General features: G+C 50.7%; 1 protein-coding gene across 1 annotated transcript in view; it reads right to left on the bottom strand.

The window, feature by feature from the left end:
* Positions 1-24,413, bottom strand: part of FAM117A (family with sequence similarity 117 member A) — a 43,748-nt gene that overhangs the window by 14,907 nt on the left and 4,428 nt on the right. The window contains exon 2 of the mRNA XM_058705147.1: positions 3,599-3,768. Coding sequence (XP_058561130.1) covers positions 3,599-3,768 — 170 coding nt within the window. The remainder of the gene's footprint in view (positions 1-3,598; positions 3,769-24,413) is intronic.

Consider the following 24,413-nt stretch of genomic DNA (forward strand, 5'->3'; position numbering starts at 1 on the left):
AGGTGGTCCAGAGAGGGGAGAACATTCCTATTGACCTGGAGAATCCTCACAAAGCCCTCTAGGACACCAAAGAACCTCCTCCAGATGACGGTGACCCCACACAGGAGCCTTGCCCGTCCTCCCCAGGCTGGCCGCTCTGTGCCCCACTCCCGCCGCACCCAAGCTCTCCCTTGGGCCTCACCAAGCTGGTCTCTGGGAGAGCTGGTCAGCTCTCTCCCATCGCTCTTCCTGGCTCCGAACGTGCAGAACTTCACAAAACAACCCACGCCCCCAAACAAGACCTATATCGCCCTCTCTTCCTCCCCTGCCCCAAAGGCTTGGGTAACCGTCTTCTGACTCTGGCTGCCGCCCTCACTACAAAGCATGTCCCGGGAACGCCAGGGCTGATGTGGTCTCCAAACCCACACACACACTCTAGCTGCTGGCTCTGGGGCGGGGGGCAACCGAGGAGGCAAAAGTGAGGGCCTGCCTGCCAGGTACAGTAGACGTGTTACGCCGGTGTGGCTGGAAGAGAAGGGGCAGAAGGCAGGGGTGGGGTCAAAGAAATTAGGAAAAGGTTCTGGCACCCATCTGTTTTTTAACAACACAAAAGCTTGCAAGGACTTTGGTGAATCCCGCCTCCCCACCCTCCCTCTACCCTGGTCCATGCTCCCTTGTCTCTCCCCAGTAAAGGCCCTCCCTCATCTCTAGTCCTTTCTGGGGACGTGCCCATGCTCTGCAGACAAGGAACACCAATTACTTAGGGAGACGTCAGGAGAGCCTCAGAGCTTCCCAGTGTAACACCAGTGTTGAAGGAGGTGGCTTGTGCCAGGCCAGGGGGCTCAAGCAGGAATGTGAATGGAGCCCAAAACCTGGAAGCAGAAAATTCCCAGAAGGCCCAGGAATCAAAGACCGGCAGAGTGCATATTTTGGTTCGGATGCCTACGTTGATCAGAATTCTCCCACCTCTTGCCCGCAGCCACAATATTGACAGGTTGCTAAGAGTTCCTCGAGGGCTGGAGCCCATCCCGGGAAAAGAGGAAAGCTGCACAGCTTGGCCTTGCCAGACCCACGGAGGCGCATCGCTGACCTCTGTCTTGCTGTGGCAAGAAGCCCAGACTTGTTATATAAAAGATCTGGCCTGCAGCTGGGGCCCGAGTGAAAACACACAGCCTAGAGCCCAGGCCTCTAAATCCGGCTAGGGAACATCTGAGGGCGGCCCGGCCTTGAGTTGACAAAGAGAACGCTCTCCGAGGAGCGGGGTGGAGGCTTCCTAGAAGGCTGGTGGCCGGAAGTGACAGAGACGGGGAGAGGTGGGCTACCCGGAAGCCTGCGCCTGTCAGAGGGGGATGCACTCACAAGTTTGCACCCTCGAAGTCCTACCCGACCAGATATGTTATTTGGATTAAACACTCCTCTGCGACGAGAAAGGGAGTGGGTGCTCCAGGCCCGGGAGGGCAAAGCGTAAAGCTATCTTACTCGGACTTTCTAAAGAATGCCGGGGTTGGGGCGCCTGGGTGGCTCGGTCGGTTAAGCGTCCGACTTCGGCTCAGGTCATGATCTCACGGTCCGTGAGTTCGAGCCCCGCGTCGGGCTCTGTGCTGACAGCCCAGAGCCTGGAGCCTGTTTCAGATTCTGTGTCTCCCTCTCTCTGCCCCACCCCTGCTCATGCTCTGTCTCTCTCTGTCTCAAAAATAAATAAAGGTTAAAAAAAAATTTTTTTTTAAGAATGCCGGGAACAGCAGTGCCCAGGGCTCCAAAGAAGCGGGCCCCTGCTGTCCTGTCCGCCGCTGGAGCGTGTCCTCCCTTCGCATTCTGTTTGTGGATCTAAAGAGGCCCGCTGATCCGGGCTGCGGCAAACTGTTGTTGGTTCAAGGTGGGGCATTCCCACGAGAATTCCTCTCCTCTAAACTGTGCCAAGCATTTGGTCTCATCTCATCCCTTGGCTGTCTGCTCACTGGCCTTCATGGAACGGGCACCCAGACTCACAGAGGCCAAATCTTGTTCTCATTTCCTCATTCTTCATTCCACAGGCCCAGAACAGTACTGGGCCTTCAAACGTTCACCGGCAACATTTGAAAATGAATGTCTTTAAAAAATGAATAAATAAACAAATAAATAAATAAATAAATAAACGAACGAAAGAAAGGGACCGACCTGATGCGCACAACAGAGGAGGTAGGGGGACGGGAGGACACAAGACACTTGCATGCGTGGCGGTCACCCCGCCCGTGAGCGAGCAGAAGAGGCGCACACTTCCAGCTAGCAAAGGGACAGCTGACTTGCCTGGGACCCCCCAGGATGCAGGCCTGCCTCAGCCCGTGTTCTTCCCACCCTGTTTCCTCTTTCCTGAGGAACTGCATCAAAATGGAAACGATTTGCCTCCTAACGACTGCTAAGCACGGTGAAGTCCCGAATCAGGTTAAGAAGTATCTTTGTATGCGGGCGCCTGGGTGGCTCAGTCGGTTAAGCGTCCGACTTCAGCTCAGGTCGTGATCTTGACGTTCCTGAGTTCGAGCCCCGCTTCGGGCACTCTGCTGTCCACACAGAGCCCGCTTTGGATCCTCTGTCCCCGTCGCTCTCTGCCCCTCATGCGCATGAGCTCTCTCTTTCTCTCTCTCTCAAAAATAAATGAACATTTTTAAAAATGCAAAAAACAAAACTTAAAAAAAAAAGAAATATCTTTGTATAACTTCACATAGGAGACGATTCCTTGCTCGGGTGAACACTATCTTATTCAAAAGCTGACAAGTAGGGGCGCCTGGGTGGCGCAGTCGGTTAAGCGGCCGACTTCAGCCAGGTCACGATCTCGCGGTCCGTGAGTTCGAGCCCCGCGTCGGGCTCTGGGCTGACGGCTCGGAGCCTGGAGCCTGTTTCCGATTCTGTGTCTCCCTCTCTCTCTGCCCCTCCCCCGTTCATGCTCTGTCTCTCTCTGTCCCAAAAATAAATAAAAAACGTTGAAAAAAAAATTAAAAAAAACAAAAAACAAAAAAAACCCAAAAGCTGACAAGTAGACTGGGTGATCTGCAAAGATTTGTTCCAAGTTAAGGATTCCTACTGAAAAGACTGTCAGGAAGACAATGACTGACAGAGGGGACCTGGGCTTCAAAGGACCTGAATGGGCCCACTGAAATCCCACCGGGCTGCTGGCGAGGGGTCAAGTCTTCATTATCTGAGAACCTTCCCCTCCTACTGCTCCAGTGGGATCTCTCCTAGCTCACCACACTTCTTGGCCACCTCTTCCCGTTGTCTGGGGAATGCAAACCCGGCTGAATGTTGGCCTGCTTCAGTTTAGAAAGGTAAATCTCATTTTTTAGAACGCAGAATAGAGTCCAAAGTCAACTCTTGCTTACCCACACACGGAGACTCACAGCCAAACTGGAAAACCCAGATTGACTTCTCTCTTCCACCGGCCAGGTGGAATGCAAACTTGTTCTCACCTAAGTTCACGGAGAAAACCAACCTGGTAAATACCAGATGATGAACAGCTGTGTGATGCGTATTTACAGCCCAAACCCAGGACAGATCATTCCAGTGACAGAGCTGGCGAGCGGACAAAAAGCCTCCTCAGCCAGCCCCCTCCCCCCATCCTTATCCCGGTAGGAGAGCGCGTCATTACCTGGGTGGCCTTGTCATTGGTACAGCAGGTGAAAGCCCCATCAGCATCTCGTGGCCACTGGCCCAGAAGGTAGGAGCTGAGGACGGTGTCCAGGGAGAATGTACGTCGGACCTGGGCTGGCTGAGGCCTACACACTGACTTTTCTGGGGCCACGGAGCACGGGACGCTGGCTGGAAGAGAGCACAGCCCGCACACCTTGACATGAGCACGGAGGAGGGAGACGTGGTAACCAAGCTCCTCTCTCCTAGGAAGCCTCACGTGACTGCCACGTCTTCACCTGCATCCACCTCCCTCCTACAAGAATATGGAGCAGCCCTGGGGCGCCTGGGTGGCGCAGTCGGTTGAGCGGCCGACTCGGGCCCAGGTCACGATCTCGCGGTCCATGAGTTCGAGCCCCGCGTCGGGCTCCGGGCCGACGGCTCGGAGCCTGGAGCCTGCTTCCGATTCTGTGTCTCCCTCTCTCTCTGCCCCTCCCCCGTTCATGCTCTGTCTCTCTCTGTCCCCAAAATAAATTAAAAAAAAAAAACGTTGAAAAAAAAAAAAAAAAAGCAAATACAGTCTTGGGACGCCCGGGTGGCGCAGTCGGTTAAGCGTCCGACTCCGGCTCAGGTCATGATCTCACGCTTCGAGGGGCCAAGCCCCGCGTCGGGCTCTGGGCTGTCAGCTCAGAGCCTGGAGCCTGCTTGGGATTCTGTGTCTCCCTCTCTCTCTCTGCCCCTCCCCCGCTCGCACTCTGTCTCTCTCACTCTCAAAAATGAATAAATGTTTAAAAAAAAAAACTTAAAAAAAAAAAAAAAAAAGCAAATACAGTCTGACCGGAACTTTCCTGACTTAACCAGCTGGACTTTATCACTGGAAACAATTTACATCCTTTTACTTTGGTTGAGGGGTTACTTTATACATGTCTTCTATCTTTTTCCTGTTCCTCATGGACTATGAACGTGAACTCTGAAGTCTCCATAGGGGAGCAGGACTGTTTCCCATCATTAACGAGGGAACTCTAAGTGGCCAAAAAGCAATCTTTTATCCACTGCCCTGCCTCTCTCCGGCACCCACTGCAGAGCTCCTAAGCACTGAACAAAATCAACCCAATTAACTGAAGGACTCTTTATAATTCCTTCAAGACTGGTTAGCTCAGCGAACCTAGGTGACAGAACAATAGAACTCCTTTCAACCACCCAGGATGGAGGAATCCAGCTTAGGAAAATCAGTCTCCGGGGCACCTGGGTGGCTCAGTCGGTTGAGTGTCCAACTTAGGCTCAGTTCATGATCTCGTGATTTGTGAGTTCGAGCCCCACATCGGTCTCTGTGCTGACAGCTCAGAGCCTGGAGCCTGCTTCGGATTCTGTGTCTCCCTCTCTCTCTCTCTATCCCTCCCCCACTCACACTCTGTCTCTCTCTCAAAAATAAATAAACATTAAAAAAAAAATTGAAAAAAGGAAAATCGGTCTTTGGGATCCCTCCACTGTCTCCAACTTCAGGTTAAATGGGACAAGCATAATAAAGCAATTATAAATCCATTCATTTAATTTTTACCTCCGTTAAGTTTGGGGAGAAGGTAAAAGTTGAAACCATCATAAGATGTTAAGAGTTACGGAATCGTGCGTAAATTTCAATCATCTGGGTTGACCCTGTTTTCCATGGCCACATTCAAAACATTCTACTATCTCGAGATCTGTAAAGGTTCTTTTCCTTTAAACAGAGCAAAACGCTTTCACATCTGCAGTAGTCCCTTGACAATTCATGTGTGCATTAAGCAGAGCAAAAGGAACCTGGGACTGTAGGTATAAATAAACTTGAAGAGCTTTATATTAAAAAGACACCAACTGGCTGGCAGTTCCTAAAAAGTTAAACGTGAAATCACCGTACAACCCAGCAATTCCGCTTCTAGGTAAATATACAAGAGAATCTATAGCAGGGTCTTGAGAAGATATATATACACTCATGTTCACAGCAGTCCTATTCAACCACCAAAAAGTTGGAAGCCACCAAATGCCCATCAACAGATGAACTGGGTAAAGAAAACGTGGTGTGGGCACGCAAGGGATTATTAGTCCCCAAAAGAAACGAAATTGCGATACACGCTATGACACGATGAAACTTTGAAACATTATACTAAGTGAGGGGCGCCTGGGTGGCTCGTAAACGTTAAAAAAGAAAAAAAAAAAAAAAGAGACACTAACACCATGTATGTTATCCAGATCCATTTACACACATTTCGACAGTTGTAATCAATATGAAACGCACATTGTGTTCTGCTTTGCTCTACCCATTTCACATATGCATCTCCAAGTATCGACAATCTACATATTTATCGCTTTCAATGACTACATATGTTCCACCAGGTTGGTATACGGGAGTTTGCTTAGCCACTCCCATATAATTGGACATTTGAGGGGTCTCCCTGCTCGCAATTCGCGTATCACAAATGTTACAACGCGGATAACTTTCGGTCTGTTTTTATTTAATCCCTGGCATATTTCTGAGTCCTCTCCCTCAGCTCTCATATGCGCTCACTTAAAACACACGAGAAATGGGGCACCTGGGTGGCTCAGTCGGTTAAGCGTCTGGACTTCGGCTCAGGTCATGATCTCACGGTCCGTGAGTTCGAGCCCCGCGTCGGGCTCTGTGCTGACAGCTCGGAGCCTGGAGACTGTTTCGGATTCTGTGTCTCCCTCTCTCTCTGACCCTCCCCCATTCATGCTCTGTCTCTCTCTGTCTCAAAAATAAATAAACATTAAAAAAAAAAATTAAAAAAAACCACGAGAAATGACATGTTGCAAACGTAGTAAGTGAATTGTGGGAAAGTCGGGAAATAGACAAACAAAAAGAAAAACCTCGAACCTCAGCATCCAAAGAGAATCACAGGTAATACCATGATAGATATAACCACGTCAGCCTTATTGCTGTGTGTGTGTGTGTGTGTGTGTGCTTTAAAATAAAAAATGGGCTGGGGGGGGAGGGGCGGGGAGCGCGCCTGGGTGGCTCCGTCGGTAAAGCGCCTGACTCTTGATTTCAGCTCAGGTTATGATCTCACAGTCTGTAAGTTCGAACCCCACACTGGGTCCTGTGCTGACAGTGGGGAGCCTGCTTGGGATTCTCTCTCTCTCCCTGTCTCTCTATTCCTCCCCCACTTGTGCTCTTTCTCTCTCAAAATAAATGAATAAAACCAATTTAAATAAATAAATAAAATACAAATACAAAATAGGGGGCACCTGGCTGGCCCAGATCAGCGGAACATGTGACTCTTGATCTCAGAGTAGTGAGGTTAAGCCCCATGTTGGGTGTAGAGATTACTTAAAAAGTGAAAAAATCTTGGGGCGCCTGGGTGGCTTAGTTGGTTGAGCGTCTGGCTCTTGATTTCAGCTCAGGTCATAATCTCCCAGTTCGCGTGTCCAAGCCCTGCATCGGGCATCTCTGCATCTCTCTCTCCCTCTCGCTACCCCTCCCTCCCTCTCTCTCTCTCTCTCAAAATAAATAAATAAACTGTAAAAAAAAATATTAAAAAATGAAAAAAAATGCCAAAACACATAAAATTTAAAAATGGGATCATTTTTTACATGTTGTTTTCCAATACGTTTTCACCTTATACCATAAACACTTCTCCAAATAATTCATATTGACCTACAAGCTATCCTTTTAAATGATCTTAACATTTCTGTCAAAACTCTTCAAAGGTTCGTTTTCAAAGATGGTAGCCAAAGGCCTCATGTTCTCAGGTTCTGGTCCCAAGCCCTTACCTTTCCTGCGCACGTCCCTTCTCTCCAAAAGTTTCTACGTCCTGGGCGAGCCATACTACTGCCCACCATTTCCCACCCATGTCCGGAGCCTTCCCTCCTCTGAGGTTTTGCCCACGTGCCCAGGGTGGAAATCTGCCCCATGAATCAGGGCCGGCCTAACCACTCCACCTCTACAAAGCCTTCTGGATTTCCTGGAAGGAGTATCTCGGGATTTTCTGATTTTCCCCAGCACTCTGTGCCCTTCTAGTACTTAGCATCCTCTGTCTTGGATTACGAGTATTTTAACTCCTAGATAATAAACAACCTGCAGCCAAGGACTGTGCCTAACTTATCTTCGTACCCCACACAGCGCCTAGGACATAGGGCTGGTGGTTGGGCAGTACCTAAGTCTTCGTGTAAAATCAAAACAGGTTACTACAAGGGGACGCCTCCTCTAATTATACCAACGGATTCAAAGTCTGTGCATCCATGCTCAACCCACTCCCCGTGAATAAAGCCCCCAGGCCTGCCTGTCTCTTCCTCTCCCCGGCTCAGGAAGGCCCGACCTCTCTCTTCTGCTCCCTGCGCCTTGTTATACCCAGTGAGGCAGCGACAGGCACGCTGGGCTCAAGCCCCAGCTTCAACTTCCACACAAGCCCGTCCACCACTCTTTTTCCTATCCTGGGTTTAAGACCAAACGGTGGCAGTCCAGATATTTTGCGGAGGTTCTGACACAGGCTGGCAGGCAGGTCAGACATCACATTGCTGCCCTGTGGTCCGCCGAAAGTGCCCATGAGACCCCGGGGATGAGAAAGCAAATTTACAGGATGCCGTGACCGAGTAACAGAGAGGCAGGTGGGAAGCAGATGAGCAAGGGGTTGGCATAAAGGCCAGAATGCCGTGATCTTGACAGCTGCTTCATCGCTGTGCAAAAGAGGGCTAGGGCTCCTGGGCGGGGGCAGGGGGTGGGAGGGTGAAGCGGCCACGGGGGAGATATCTCTGGGAACTGCCTCGCCCAGCCCCTCGGCAGAAGCTGCAGCAAAAGCATCTTTGGGATTTTTCCTCTACGGGGACGAGGACTCGCTGGTATTTATACAGACCTTTCGAGTTTCACCCCATCTGCACGGTGTTTTAATGCAGGTCTTTACTCCCCTGTCAGCCCTGAAAGGGGCTGGGGGGACTGTAAAGGGAACTAAGGGCCAGAGGGGGCCAGGCTCGGGCTAGACTCGGTCACCCACAAGGTCCGATGTGGTCCTAACACCTACACCCAAGACTCTTTCCTCCTCAATCACCCCACACAGGCTCCTGGCCCTTCGGCATCAGGAACATCCTGAGAGGTTGCACCTGCAGGAAGGACTGTCCTTTTTAGCCCCTTTTTGGGGAAGGAAACCTTTCAAGGGCAGGCACTGCCCAGGTGTCTGGGCTGATTTTCTGTTTCCTGGGTTGGTTGGGTTATTTTTTAAAGTCTTTGAGACCTTGGGATTCTATGATCTCCTAGGGACCATTTAAACCACATCCATTTGGGGGCGCCTGGGTGGCTCAGTCGGCTGAGCGTCTGACTTCGGCTCAGGTCATGATCTCGCGGTTCGTGAGTTCAAGCCCCATGTAGGGCTCTGTGCTGACAGCTCAGAGCCCGGAGCCTGCCTCGGATTCTGTGTCTCCCTCTCTCTCTGCCCCTCCCCTGCTCACACTCTGTCTCTCCCTCTCTCTCAAAAATAAATAAACATAAAAAAATTTTTTTTAAACCACACCCATTTGGTATCCATATGCATTACCCCTCATATCCCACCCCACTCATGAGCTCTGGTAGGAGTCTAACCTCAAGGACAACTATGAGGGATGGGACTGTCCTCCCAGGACTCCCAGGGCGAGGGGGGACCCAGAATCCTGGAGTCTGCTGTGAGAATCCAACCACCCACTTTGGTCAACTCTACATGCTTTTTGGCACCAAAGTTATTCATAAAGACTCTGAGGGCATCATGGGTCCTGATTTACTCCTCCAAGTACATAAAAATAACAATACCGAAAAGAAAGAAAGAAAGAAAGAAAGAAAGAAAGAAAGAAAGAAAGAAAGAAAGAAAGAAAGAAGAAAGAAGAAAAAAGAAAGAAAGAAGAAAGAAAGAAAGAAAGAAAGAAAGAAAGAAAGAAAGAAAGAAAGAAAGAAAGAAAGAAAGAAAAAAGAAAACAAGGAGCGGGGCAGGGACAGGAATGGACAGGAAGCACCCCAATCCAGAACCAGCGGCCTCTGATGCCTGCCTCTCTGCCAGACTTGCAAGGATCTCATTGCATCAAAGTCAAACTGGAGGCCTTGCCTCAGTTTCTCTTCCTCCAAAGACAACAGGGCCTCAGCCATATTTCGACAGTGACCACATCCTAGTGCTGGCACAGCTCCTACCAGCCACAAGGTGACAGACTCCCCTTCTGTCTCAGAGACCTCAGCAAGGCCCCACTTCCCCTCCCTGACCCCCAGACTCTTGGCACGTCCCAATACCTCTGGAGAGAGTAAAATGCCACGTTTCCTTCAAGCTCAGAAAGAAGGGGAGGAGGGCACTTTGTGGAAAATTAGATTTTGATAGAAAAAGAAAATTTACCACTTACTTCAAAACCCTAAATGGTTTGGGGAGCACCTGCTAATCTGGGGCACCAAAACCAATAAAGGGCAAAACCAAGGTGTCAAGTTCTACCCCCCGCCCCCGCCCCGGCCCCCGCCACTAAATGGAACACCATCCAAAGCTAGAATCAGACAGTGACATGTATTGTGCCACCCTCAAGGGGGCGACAGTCTGGAGCAACGTGGGCCCCGCAGATCCAGAAGCAGCTCTGACGTGAGGGAGCCAGTTAGTTGGGACCAAGGCTCTACCCACCTCGTGATGTGACTGCAGCCACTGCCACCCGATCTCACTGAGCCTGCTCTCCCATCTGGCAACCAGGAGAGCGAGCCCAGCCTACGTTCCCTCCTAGGGATGCTCTAAACAGCAGAAGATGAGAGGCAAAATTGCTTTAAAGTCTTCACCAGACAGATCAGGTTGAACCAGTTAATGTCACTTAATCCCTTCCTCTTCTACGATTCTTCAGGACAGAAGGTGGTGGGGGGGGGGGAAGGAGCCTAGGAAGAGAACGAGCTCTAGCCACGTTATCCCTTGGGAACGTGCACTACTCCGGCGTCAAAGCCTCTGCTTTATTAATGCCAGTCTAAGCCAGTATGGGCACCACCCTGAATAAATGGAGAGGGACACACAGCCGCTTGGAGAAGCTTTGCTGCCCACGGAGACCTAGCTCAGGTGGGACCGTCCCCTGAGAAGTCCCCCGAGTGAGAGCATCGTCGAAACGGGGCTGAGCCCTCACGGACATACCGGAAAGATCTGGGGACTGGGGTCTGCGCGGCCACTGTGGGAGTACAGCTAAAGCGGCAGCACTGAGAGGTCGCGACGGTTGCTTGTGGTTGGAAGATGAACTGGTTTCATTTCTGGAAAGTACCCCTCTCGGATTTGGGAAGCTGGGGGGGGGGAGGGAAACAGGACAATCGGCTCCCCTAGCTGAGAAGCAACGCCCGTATCACGACGGGGCCTGTGACAAAGCAGCAGGCCTTGGGGGGGGGGGGCGGAGGGGGGGGGACGGGCACCAGCTGGGTGCCTGCGGGAGGGTGGAGTGTCCTGTTTACAGCGCTGTGGGGTATTATCGGCCCATCGCATGTAGCAGCCTCCACAGCCCAACCACCTGGCGAAGCACCCTGGCACAGGGCCAGGCCATTTCACCATGCAGCTGAGCAGCGGCGGAGGCTTGGGTTCTTGGGCAACGGCAAATGGAAAAAACAAAACACAACAGCGCACGCCGGAGATAAGAAGCCTCAGGTGCTATCTTCCAGCGCCACTTGGTTCGGTTTCCCAACTGCTGCATTTGTATGGCTTCGGGGACAGGGGCTCCGAGTGGACAGGGCCAGCGGTCAGGTGTCTGTGCGTTGGGGGGAGGGTCCAGGGGGCGGAAAGCAAAGAGCAGACAGGACGCGGGACCGAGAGTGGCCAAGTGGGGCCTGGCGTACCACCACAGACCGGCGGACTCCTCCAGAGTGCCCACGACACGCCAGTCTATAAGCACCAGTGATATGGGAAGCGGGCACGGGGACAAGGATGAAGGAGGACACTGTCTCTGCTGTTCCCTCCTATCCCCTGGCTGGAGATCAGCTCAGGCCTGACCACACCAGCAACCCCCCACCCCAGGAACCCAAAGAAGGATGACGGCGCTTAGAAGAAGGGCAAGAGGGGGTCAGGGGAAGGAGGAAGGCAGCAGATGATGCAGGAAGTGAGGCTTTTGTGGCTGTCTTTCTCAACATGGCCAGAGATAGAGCGTGGGGTGGAGGTTTGGCAGCTTGCACGGAGAAACCAGCCGCTGACCAGAGGGTCCCGGCCGGGCATCTGGGCGGGGGGTGACTTCACTCATGTTGCTACCTTTGGAGCAACGCAGGAGAAGCTAGGGAAATAAGACAAGGCCCCTCTCCCTCATTCTCTGTTAACGTGAGACCTAGTGGTCCCAAAATACCCCAGAAGGACTACAAAAGGGAGAAAGATGGCCAGCGAGGTCGCACACGTGCCCAAAACTCAACAACCAGCTGGTCTCACAAGTGAGCTGGGAGTCACTTTCTCACGTCGCTGGGCTTTGGAGCATTACCAGCACTAGCCTTCTCGCCTCCTCTCTTAAAGAGAGATCACATACTGTAACGGAAGCTGTACCTGCATTGGAGGAAATACGAAAATGCAGGTGAGCAGGAACTGAAAAATAAAAACGATGCGTGTCCCCACTCAGGAGATCGCCACCTGTACGCAACCCTTCCTGAGCTCTCTCCACGCACGCGTGTATGCATCTGTCTTTTTAATAAAAATGAGATCAGAGCATACGTGTTTTTCTACAATCTGCTTCTTGCCGGCAGGCATCTTCCTTCAGAAAGAGGAGCTGGCAGGGCGGGGCAGTCTGGGAAGCTGAGGCCGGGGGGCATAAAGCTGGCCATCAAGGGAGCAGGCCCTGCCCCGTCCCGCCACCCCCTCCAGGCTGTGATGCGGCTCTTTTGTTGGGGGAGGAGGTGGGGGGGGGGGGGATGTGAATCTGGAGAGGAGCAAAGTGAAACAGGGAATCAGAATTTCTAAACACTTCCCCAGGAACAGATTGGCAGCCGGTAGGGGAAGTTCCTTCCAGCAGCTTTATAAGGATTCTTGTTCCATTTCAGTACGTGTGTTGGGATTAAACACTGCAGACAGATCTTGGGAGCAACCTGTATAGTCCAGTGCTGCCGAACTGCTTGCTTAACTCAGGGACATGTGGGTTTTGGAGGGAAGTTGTGGTCAAACTGAAATCCCCAACATGACTGTACAAGAGTTAGAAGCCCTCCTTGGAAAGCCCAAGGAGACCCCAACCATCCCAGCTGGGAAAATCAAACCTGGGGCTTTAAACAAAGCTTCTTTCGGCGCCGAGCAAAGAGCTCATTTTCAACCATGACATGGAGAAGCTACAGAGACCAGATCTAAAAAGAAAGAAGGAAACAAGAGTAACATCACATTTCCCTTACTGCGAAGGCTTACCTAAACAGAAAAGAGCGATGAAATTTGTATATGCATGAGAAACCACTCAGCCAGACCCTCAGTGAATTCCTAAGTCCATGGTTAAGTGTGCAGCACAAGTGAGAGCATTTCTGGCCGTGTCTGACTTCCCAGCACACAGACCACATCTATGGGAAGCGGGAGAGAAGGGCCAGGAGCAACCCATCTAGAGATGTCACTGTGGGGGGAAAAAATAAGGAAGAGGCTGACTCTGTAGCAGCAAGGAGGAAAAGGGTGATCTCAAGTGTGCGTGTATGCGTGTGTGTGCGCATGTGCGCGTACAAAAAGAGCAGACAGCAGTTACTCAGTTATTCGATTCTCAAGAACCCGCAGTTGGAAGAAAAGGAAGTGGCGTGAACTTTTCACCTTTTATCTGAATTCTCTGAAGAGTTCTGCAGGATTTCAACATCCTTAACACAAAATACTAGCAGTTAGTGATTGGATCACGCTTTCCTTTGGGATCTACTTGGACTTTGCACACGTAGCATAAATAGCACATAGCCTAGCCCTCTCTTACAAACAAAAAAATCCCCACCCACGGTTATTTGGGAGTGAGGAATCTCTGGGCGGCCTATAAACTCGGAGGGCGGGCACAAACCCCTCCGTATTTTCACTTCTCGCAACAATCTGATTCCTATCAAGTCAAGAAGGAATCACAACATCCAGTCAGCTCCCAGGTAGTCTTGTAAGATCAACTGAGGGAAAGGCAGCATCAGAGACTGAGAAGGTTCGTCCACAACAAATCCTACGAGGGGACACCTGTGACTGAAACTCAGCGATTCCTGCTCTGAATGTGTGCACCCCATACTCTCGTGAACTCACCTACAGAACAGGAGGCAGAGTTTCCGGTGTGTTACAGGTGGGGGGCCTGTGACACACCCTCGTGTAAAGAGGTGAACTGATTTCTCCGGGGCCCCACAGACAATGGAGATGCGGATCTTTTTAATCCAGGAGAAGACTTTTGAGGGTATAATTCCCACCCCCGTCCTCCACTGTCCGGCTCCAGTCTCTGACTGGCTGGCTGCTTTGATTGAGGAACGGCTTCCACGGGTTAGAAGAATTCTAGTCCTTTCCCTTGCTAGGAACCAGGGTGATCATACCTGGGTCTCAGGAACACTGGCATCTTGGGCGGGGCCAAGGGGAAGAAAAAGACAATTTAAAAAATGAAGAGATTCCTTTTCTGGTGAGGAGAATGCAAAGTGGGTGAAAGAAAGAAAAGAAATAAGAACTCCAAATCGTCAAAATGTCTGCTTTGTGAACAAACTAGGACTTAGTTTTAGTTCCATCCAGCTTGCCTTCTCCCTGATCTCAAGCAAACTGCCGGACAGCAATATCTGTGTAACCAACTATTATTCAATTTAATATCAGCCCAACTCACGCAAAACACCTAGTCTTCGACGGAATTTGATTCACCCTGTTTTGTTGCCTCCCCCCACTCCCCGCTGACGATTCCAAAACCCCAAAGAATTTTTTTTTATTTTTATTTTGGGGGTAGCTGAATGGCTCGGTTGGTTAAGCACCTGACTTTTGATTTTGGCTTAGGTCATGATCCCAGGGTCGTGAGATTGAGCCCCGCATTGGGCTCAATGCTCAATGCTCAATGCTCAGCATGGAGCCTGCTTGGGATGCTTGGGATATTCTCATTCTCTCTTTCTCTCTCTCTCTCCCGCAGAGATATCAATGATAATGTAGAAGAATGGCCTTATTCTCAGGAGCTGCCACTGAGGTTAAGGGTGAAGTGTCACGATATTTGTAATTTCCAAACAGTTCACAAAAAACAAACAAAACACACATATGGATGCACACGTAAGTCTAGACACACACATACCTAATACACAGAAGGAGAGAAGAGAGATTTGACAATTGTAGCAAAAAGTTATCGGTGCCTCTAGATGAAAGATAAACGGGTGTGCATGGTGCTTACAATTTTTCTGTAGGTTTGAAATTCTCCGAAATAAAAGTTGTGGGGGAAAAAGAAGGACTGGCTTGATTTGGGAAGACGGAAATTCTGTCCCCTCCTCAGCAAGGATCTAAACCCTTGAACATTTCAATCTTGGCAGGTTGTAGTCAAATTCAATTGGGTCACTGCTCTGGAGTTCTAATTTGGGGAAAGGGAAGGTGGGCGAGACGAAACGAAACAGCGAATGAGGCTTAATCTGAGGCAAGGAATTGAAAGATGTAAATCAGTACGAGGTAGAATAAAGATACCCAATGAAGGAGGTAACGTTAAATTAAGAAAGGTCACGTCATCCCGGGAGCAAGACCAAGACCATGGGCAGACTGAAGGGGCTTCTCCAGGTCCAGAGACACAATCGGAAGTGGATATAACCTCAGGGATGCCCAGCTAAGTTACCCCTGGGCATCCATTTGCCACAATTAGCTCTGTCACAGGAATGGAGAAACCAGTGAGATCTTGGAAACATAGGTAAAGTGGCTAAAGGAAAGGTAGCTTCTAAGGCCTTAGAATTCATCAGTCCTCGGCACGGGTGCAAAAGCGAAGCAAAGCAAACAGACTTTAGTTAGAATAGGAGAGAGTCTAGCTGGATAAAAGGAAGAACCTCCTGGCTCATCATAATTAGATGAGGAGGACTGCCCCCAAGCAGCTCTGGGGAGAGATAACTGTATGCCCCCGGATGTCTCAGGAGTCACCCCCAGAAGGCAGGGAGTGACAGCAGAGGAGTCTGAGCCTCCTCTAGTTCTAGAATTCCCCAACTATTAAAGGGTAAATAAAAGATGGCCGGTGACCGATTCAGCTAAATGGAAAGCTCAGAGCCCACGCTATCATCTGGGGCAAGGTAAGGTAAGTCAAGGGGCAGGGGCGGGGAACAAGTTCACAGATTCAAAGGGAGATTTGGCCGATCAAGACAGCCGTGCTGTGGGCTCCCAGACCAAGCTGGAGCGTATAAACAGTGCTCAGTTTACCTGCAGCTAGCCACAGGCAGAAGGTCTGGTCACATGACCGGGAGAGCAGGCATCAGAGCTCAGAGGGCACATTTGCTTGCTGGCTACACCTCACTAGGTTGGAACCTGTCAGGCTCTCTGCTCTTAACACTGACTCAGGTTCATTTTGCCCGGGGTTGAGGGGTGGTGGGGAGGGGGGGGGGCTTTAAGAAGCAATTGCTCAATTATTCAGGAACAGGAAGTTACGGTCACAGGATTTGCTTTGCCTTCAGGGTCTAAAACCCTGTTAGGGTCCCTCTGCTCAGCCCTCGCAGCCTTGCAAAAGCTGCATGGACCATGTTGTCCCACTTGTGCAAAATCTTCTCTGGTTACAACCATCTCCTTCCGCCAGTTCTACAGCGTCCCCCGGCTGCAAAGAGGAGATACCCAAGAGACTGCTACATCCCACCTAGTGGTTCTCCACCCGGCCTCGGACATTCTGGAACTGACCTAGTCTAACCTCAAATCCCAGGCAAACTCCCAGGCTGTTGCCCTACCGGTGGAAAAACCCCAAAGTGTGCTGGGCAACATTCCAGGACAGCCCCTGCAATGCTGCCCTGATCTCTCCAGTTGTTCAGATGGGAGGCTCAAAGGTTATGCAGTGCCTCCCGGATAAGCCTAGTCTGAAAAGCAAGATTAGATGGACCCTCCAGAAACAGCCTCGAAAGGTATGATGATTTTTTCCTACCATCAGTGTATGCCCAAGACCACTGATGACTTCAGAGCAGAAGGACGCTTGCCAGGTCACCTCTCTACACGTGCTTGCACAGACAGAGGTGGACGGGGCAATACATGTCACTGGGGGGTAAGTTACGCCACCTTCCCCGTACGCGATGGGCTTTGTGCCTGCTCTTAAATCAAGGGCTGTTAAATAGTATTGGTATCTTCTTTTATAAGTCAGGCGAAGAAAAGGTTTAGCCGCCTGAAGCAAAGGAAAATTTGGTCCAGAGAAACCGTTTGGGAGGTTAATTACCAAGACGTCCTATCTGTACCTCTGAGAACTGGAACTGACAGGTGCCCGGGGGGCTCAGTCCATTAAGCGTCTGACCTCGGCTCAGGTCATGATCTCCAGGTTCGTGAGTTCGAGCCCCGCATCGGGCTCTATGCTGTCAGCGCGGAACCCACTTCAGATTCTCTGTTCCCCTCTGCCCCTCCCCCACCTTTTCTCGCTAAATACACAAATAAATAAATAAATACTTAAAAAAAAAAAAACTGGAACAACAAGGCTCCTTTGCTGCTGTCCCGTCTAAGTAGACAGCTTTTGGCCCCCTTTACACGGCTAAGCTGCACACGACCCAACAGGAATTAGGGGGCGGTCTTCCCCCATCCTCCTGCATCTTGTTCTGACCCTGGATGTCATCCACCTGGCACTTTTTTAGGGGTAGGACAGAGCCGAGAAGAATCGGAGAATAGCGGGGATAGCCCTTATAACTTGATGACCGCCTTAAGGCAAGCAATCTGAGTCCACAGGAGCTGGGGTAATAATACAGCAAATGTTCATGGGTTTATTTCACATAACTGGCTGGAGCCCATGGGGAAAAAAAAATCCTTTGATGCCCCACTTAACCAGTCTCATGGCTCTAGGGTGGCCACAGGAAGGCCCTGCAGATAAAGGACACGTGCTAAAACTAAATTTTTGCCAAAACTGTACTCTCTGTGTTAAGTAGAGGAAGACTTACTCGCTTACCCCAATTCTGGAAGCTGGGGGGGAGGGGGAATATCGGTTAAGCAACACTGTCAGGAATAATTCAAGGGGTTCAAGGAGCGCAGAGAGCTGTAAAACATGTGGTTTGGGGTTCGAGCAAAGGGGCCAGGAAACAAATGACAGCGTCTGAACTTCTCCCTCTGCTGGCTCAGCGGGATGGTCAGATGCACCCTCTTCGGGTCCTGTGGTTAGTAGGTTTTTGATGACTGAGAGCGAGCCCTCCCTTTGTGTACGAAGTTGTACCTCCTGGGCACTTAGGAAGACACGCCACACCGAACTGCATAAATGTCCCACCCCCCACCCCCCCATCCCAGGCTCCTGAGGGTCCACCGGCCACCTGGTGCTCAGTCGAGAAAGCGCTCTGGCCCAGGCCCGTACTCTGGCGTTGCTTTCTACACCAAACCCGACTGTTCTCACCCTCCGATCGCGGACGTAAAAACTCAAAATAGAATCACTCCACGGCTCTGGCGCAAGACAGGCCTCCGGTCTCCTGCACATTAAGAAACGTAGAGAGCTGACTAAAGAGCAGAGTTAAGAGTGTTTCTTAGAAGAGGAAGCAGTTTTCCCCGAGGAGGTACCTGGACATCATGAGCGGACTCAGTGCACTTCGGCAGACTGCTGCAGTGCTGCTGACCCCCGGGCTGGGCCAGCGCGGGGCACGGACGGGGCTCAGGCACGCCACGGCAGGCACCCGATCGTTCTTGGACTCTGATGGCCCCCTTATCCCGCTCAGGGAGTAAGGACAAGCCGCAGTCTAGTCTCCTGAGGGGTAGCCTACTACAGTGGTCAATACGTGGACCCAATCCTGCCTCGCCCCCGTGTGCTACGTGGTCACTTTACTTCTCTGGGCTTCAGTTTTGCTGTCTGTTAAATGGGGAGAATAAGAGATGTTATAAGATGGAGGGAAGTGAGCATATATTCTACAGAACTCCTGGTCTAGTCACACTAGTCAAGCGTGTACTCATGTTTTAAACTTTTTATTTGGAAATAATCTCGAGCTCACAGATGCCAGCACACGAATAGCATATGGGACCCCCACATAACCTTTACCCAGATTCACCTTCTGTCAGACCCTGGCCCCACCTGCTTTTGCCATTCGCTTTCTGTCACGTGCACTTTTTCACACGCACACACTTACTCGACACCTACGTGGTCACTCACGCTCCAGACACACACTCACGTTCAGATAAACACACATACCGTCCTTTGTTGGGTCTTTGGGTGGTGTTCTGTTTGAAAACAAGGACGTATCGGAGGGTGGAAGGTTCGAGATGAAATGGAAGCCAGGGGGCCCTTGCTACTTGGTGGTGGGTCCACTGCTCCTCTCCCTTCTCCCTGCCTCCAATGCAAACAGCTAGGGCTCAAGTGCCCCGGCTTAGGGATGAACTCATATATGGACAGGGACAAGAAAGAGTACCTGATACAGAAAATGGTCGGTTACTCGTTTCTTTAAACAACAAAAACCACAAAAAAACAACAACAAAGCAGTTATATGAACCATGGAAATAGTTTTATTATACACAATTGTTTTCGATAATATTTGTCATAATGGGATTCTCCCTTATGAAGTTGAGAAGCACTGCAGGTCGGCATACGGCTATCGGAACATTCAAGAATTCTACACAAAATCTAGTTTCGTGCGAGAGGTCAGGAGGGAAGAGCTGCCCGTCACCCTCTCGGGAGAGGCCAGGTGACCTCTGTGAAGCAGGCCAGGCAGTTCTCCGTGACACCAAGCCCCTAGATGATGGAGCTTTCTCCTGAGTTCCAGTCCCCGATATTCCCCTTTACTGCACGCATGCTGGTCTCATCAAGGCACTACCACATGTCACAGTGACTACTCCCACGTAACCTGAAGCTAGGAGGAGGAGACGCACTCAAATAGAGCGTGGCGGGGAGGGGGGTGGTTTGCACCAGGGATTCCCTCCCTGTAAGGAAGACTAAGCTGTCATCGTGGTACCATGCCACCCGTCCCTGCCCCCCACCGAAGGAACGCACCACTGGCACTTATTCCCAGGTGCTCTGTGGGGTTCCAAGCAGTCACATATAAGAAAGACGCCCTTTCCCATAGGCTCTATCTTAGGGGTCTCTCCCTGACATGGCCCCAAGCTCTCCAGGACTGTGACCCCACAAAGGCAGGAAAACCCTGCCTGCCTCCTGGGTCTATCTGTCCCTGGTTAGCTTCGCATTCCGCGCGGAAATGGTGCCACTATCCTATCACACGTTTAATACACTAACCACCACCTCCCAATGGGCCACACCAAACGGACAGGCGCTGATGGGGTGCCCAAGGAACGAACAGGCTTCTTTGCCGTCCCTTTTCCTCTGCAATTCTCTTCGGGTCAACCGAATGAACGAATTTCCACTCCTGGGCTCCAGGCATACACGCAGAAGGGAAACAAAGGCTGGGCGTGTGCGGGGCAGGCAGCAGAGGGTGCCAACCTGGGAGGAAATTCACAATGGGTTCTCCACACAGATGTGGGAAGAGCCCTGAGATCAGGAGCAACAGGGCTTTATTAGTCACGTGGTCTGGGGCAAGTCACTTCCTTTCTGGGCCTCGGTGACTTATCTGCGAAAACAAGTAAATGCCACCTGCACCTACAGGGCTGAAAAAAAAAAAAAAAAGGCTAGAGCTACTTATAAGCTCAACTTCCCTGAACAAGACAAAAACTTGTTGGGATTCACCGACTTTGCTTTCCGTGTGAAGTAGCTGCTTTCGTCTTCTCCTGTGAACGCAGAACCACCCAGGCCCGCGGTTCCAGCAAGAAAGAGCCCAGATGCTGCTCTCGGCAGTGAGAGGTGCACACGCCACACGGGTGCGCGGCTCATACCGCCTTCTTCACAATCTCTAAATCCGGACTGCGTAATGCCGTGAGAAAGCTCTCTGGTTGCATCCCCTCCGTCTCGCCAAAGGCCATCGAGCTCCACCCTCAACCCCAGTTGGTCTGTCATATCTGATGGGTATGAGTTACAAAGACAATCCCCAGACAGAGGCCGCGTGGCAGGTTTACAGCCAGCTCGCAGGTGTGGGGCAGGGAGCACACGTGTTATGGGCGCCCGTTCTCTCCAAGCCGTGTGGGCGATCAAATACGCACCGAGCACAGAAAACTCTTCAAGGGAAGGCAGTAGTGTGTGGGGTAGGGAGGAGGAGAAGGGAGGTCGAGGTAACAGAAGCTGTCTCTCCTTCCTCTCAATCACAATCTTACTCTGTCCAAAGTTACCCGCCCCCACCCCCCAGCTGGGCAGGTGTATAAAACCATTTTGACTAAGCCGCCGGGCCCATGGTTGGCAACTTGAAAGGCAGAGGAACACAGTCTCCGTGGATGACGGTGCATGTGTCCAGGGCTCGGAGAAGGATGACGGGCATCTCTTTCGAGCATTTCCCCGCTTGCTGGGGGCCTGGGGGGCACAGGAGGAGCCGGATGGTGTCTGGCTTGGGAGAGGGGGACTCCCAGCCTGATCACACCTCTAGGTGAAGCCTGAACCCCGCCCCACCCCCACCCCGGGCCCACAGCCAGTTCTGCTCCCTAGCCTAGAAAGGCCAGCGATTCACACTTTGTTTTTCCGCTTCCCTTTGCTATACATTAGAACACTACTAGGAATGTGGTGTAAATCCACCTGGAATGAAAGGGTACCCAGTATTCATCTTGGTTTCCTTGGCCTGTCACCCATAGCCACTTCTAAGCCTAAATAAAGCCAGGTAGTCTGGCTTTTTTTTTTTTTTTTTTTTCACGGAATCATAACAAAATCCTAAACGTTGGCTGTTTTCATGGATCGACCTGGTAACTAACTGCCCAAGCTCACCCTCTGGCTTTAAGTACAAAGGGAAGGGAACCTACAGGCCTAGCAATGACATCCATGGAAATGCCACGTCTTTGCCACCAGCTGGGCTTCAAGCCCAATGACCAGGATGAATAGGAGACCAGTGATTTAAAGAGAGAGAGAACACTAACACTTCGGGGAGGTGGGGGGGGGGGGGGGGGTTGCCTTGGAAGTAGCTGCAGAGAGGTATTATAAAGGGGGCACAGTGTGTGGGGACCAGAAGTGGGAAAAACCATTTCAAATGAGCCTGGGGGAAGTGTGGCTCACTCTCCCCACCCCTGCTGCCTTTCCAGCAACTCAATCCAACAAGTATTTATTGAACACGACACTCCCCATCTGCCCTGGCCCTCCCTCTGCAAAAACACTCAAATCTGTTCAAGCTGCAGGGTGAGTTCCATTGCACTTGAACTTGAAACATGAGGTGCCTACCTTTTAAAAAGGCAGGCACACAATTTGCAGCACGGGCTGAAGGGCCTAAAGAGATCTGAAAAAGTGAAGAAACACAGCTGACCAGACAGGGCCACACCAATGCCACTTTTGAAAGGGAAGGGAAGAGAGGAGAGTAAATGCTTAATTCAACCTTAGGGAGAATAACACATTGGCCAATTAAAAAAAAAAACAAAAAACAACTTACTAGAAATATCCCAGTAATTCTCCAATTAACCCTACCTAACACTAAATATTCCTTTATTCTATGCCTCTTCCTGCCTGGCTTTGTATTTTATTCACTTGTGGACATGTTAGTAATTTGCTCTTGGAGTCTTATGGTTAATCCTACCTTTGCCTCTTAAGGAGGTGAGACCACAAGGCTCTCGCGCATGTTTTCATTTAGGATCAGATGACAGGGGATTCAGGTAACAGAGCTGGGGGTAGACTGGGCCTGCGCTGATTAACATAGTTCCCTCCACCTCCAAAAGCCACCCTCCACTTGCAAGATAGGGAGTTCAGGGCCCGAGAAGAGGCACCCCAAACTTATAACTCTGCCCTGCCAAATACTGCCCATTCTCTAAGAAGCCACATTCGGGCAGCCACACAGAAGATTCCACTGCCCCTGATCACAGGCCTGCTGCTTCAGATCAACCAAAGCCCCCAGAGGAATCTTCCCAGGCCTCCCCCAGCCTCCCACCCTTTTTATTAGGAAGCCGGAAGTAACAATTGTTCATGCGCAGGCAATGCTGAGCTCAAGGCACTCCATCTAGGGCTCATGAGCAGGGCAGGGTAAGTGTCTGTCTGCACAGAGCCCAGACTTCAGTTCCAGGTTCCTGGAGCTAAAAGATTCCCTATCATGAGACACTTTGATAGCATTCTTCTCAGTTCGTTAAATCTACCCTTGATTGGCTGTAGCCTTCTGACACAGTGAAAGTGAACCGAGGCTCATTCGGGCCTAAGGACAAACATTTAAAAGACTCCGAGTTGAGCACGCAGCTTTGTAGTGACCCTGAGGAAGAGGTGTGGAGGAGAGAAGCATAGCGCCGGGAAGAGTTTTCAAAACCAGGAGGTTTGGTGGGGACCATGAGCTGGAGGCCTGAGTGAGGGCAGCCGGCGGTAGAGAAACTCCCTCCATACAGCTGTTCCCAAGAACAACGAGCCCTTCACAAGCTCCACACCGCTGGAGAGGAATTGGAGCACGGATAATTTATAACTTCAAATATAATCCAAAACTCTTTTCTCTCAGAGATCAGGATTTGGTTTTGACCTAACAATGTGAATAGATTCGGCTCGTGTTTGGTTAATTCATAACCCTGCAAACCAAATAATGGAGCCCTCTGTGAAGATTCAACTCAGGCAGGGGGAAAAGTGGCCCAAGTCTCCCACTCATCTTTTGGCGGCTTCCACTCCTCCCGGCTCCTGTTCTAGCCACCTCAAAGTGGGGTAAAACTTACTAACAACCCAAGAAGGGATTGTCCACTCTCACTCAACCAACGTGCTGGTAGGTACCCACCTTCTCTCTAGATTGGGAAGGAGACACAGGTTTTCCCCTTGCAGCCCCTTGAGAGGGCTCCAAACTGCCTGTAGAATAAGGGTCAGCCCCGGTATGACTAGGAAAGCATTTGAGCAGGTGTCAAACAGCACTTGATAAATGGGATTGTGTCAGCCAGATTGAAACAGCAGACCTGCCCCCACAACATATCACACTTTGAAGTGTGAATCCTTATAGCACAAAGGCTCTATGTGAGAAGCGTACAAACCCAGAGGAGGATGCTTGCTTTGTTTTCCTTTTTTAAAAAGTAATCTCTACACCCAACGTGGGGCTCGATTTCACAGCCCAGAGATCAAGAGTCACACGCTCCACCAACTGAGCCAGCCAGGAGCCCCGAGGACGCCTGATTTCTAACACTTCCATTAAGACCAGGGAATACACTGAGTGATGTATAGAATGGGTAAACCATCTTGTACAGCTGAAACTAATATAACGGTGTATGTTAATTACACTTTCATGAGAAAAAGAGTAAGATCAAGGAAGAGCGTGGCCGTGGTGCCCATGACACCGTTCGATATAATGTAGCCAAAAATACGGGTAAAGTGTTCTCTGCTATTAAAGCCCCCCAACTACTTTGGCAAAACTCATGTGGCCACCGCAACTGGAAGTTTTCCGATCCCACCCCAAATTTTCTGGAGATCTGGCTGCACTTGGAACCAGAGAGAATCATGTCCTCTTACCACCACACCCCACTTTTGTTCTCACCCCTCCTCCACTGACCTCAGATGGTTTAAAGTATCCTAGCTCTACGTTTCGTGAGCGGGGAACTTCCCATATACATAATCCTTCGCAATCCAAAACACCAAAGAGCACTTGGACCCACAGTCCTTTGCGTACCAGAGGGATAAAGCAGTGAGGCAACCGTGGCCCCCAAATTTCAAGGATGCCGTCACCGGTGATATCATTTAAGAGAGACTTCCAGCAGTGCGTTTTGCTGACCGTGTGCCTGGTGTGGGCAAAGCTGTCAAAAGCAAGTAAGCAGCATCAGGCTAAGCGGTGTTTAACGCTTCCCAGACAGAAGCTGCCTCCATCGCAGAGTTTTCAAGAACAGCTGGAGCTCTTG

The sequence above is a fragment of the Neofelis nebulosa genome, chromosome 16 (genome assembly GCF_028018385.1).
Source record: "Neofelis nebulosa isolate mNeoNeb1 chromosome 16, mNeoNeb1.pri, whole genome shotgun sequence".
Lineage (NCBI taxonomy): Eukaryota > Metazoa > Chordata > Mammalia > Carnivora > Felidae > Neofelis > Neofelis nebulosa.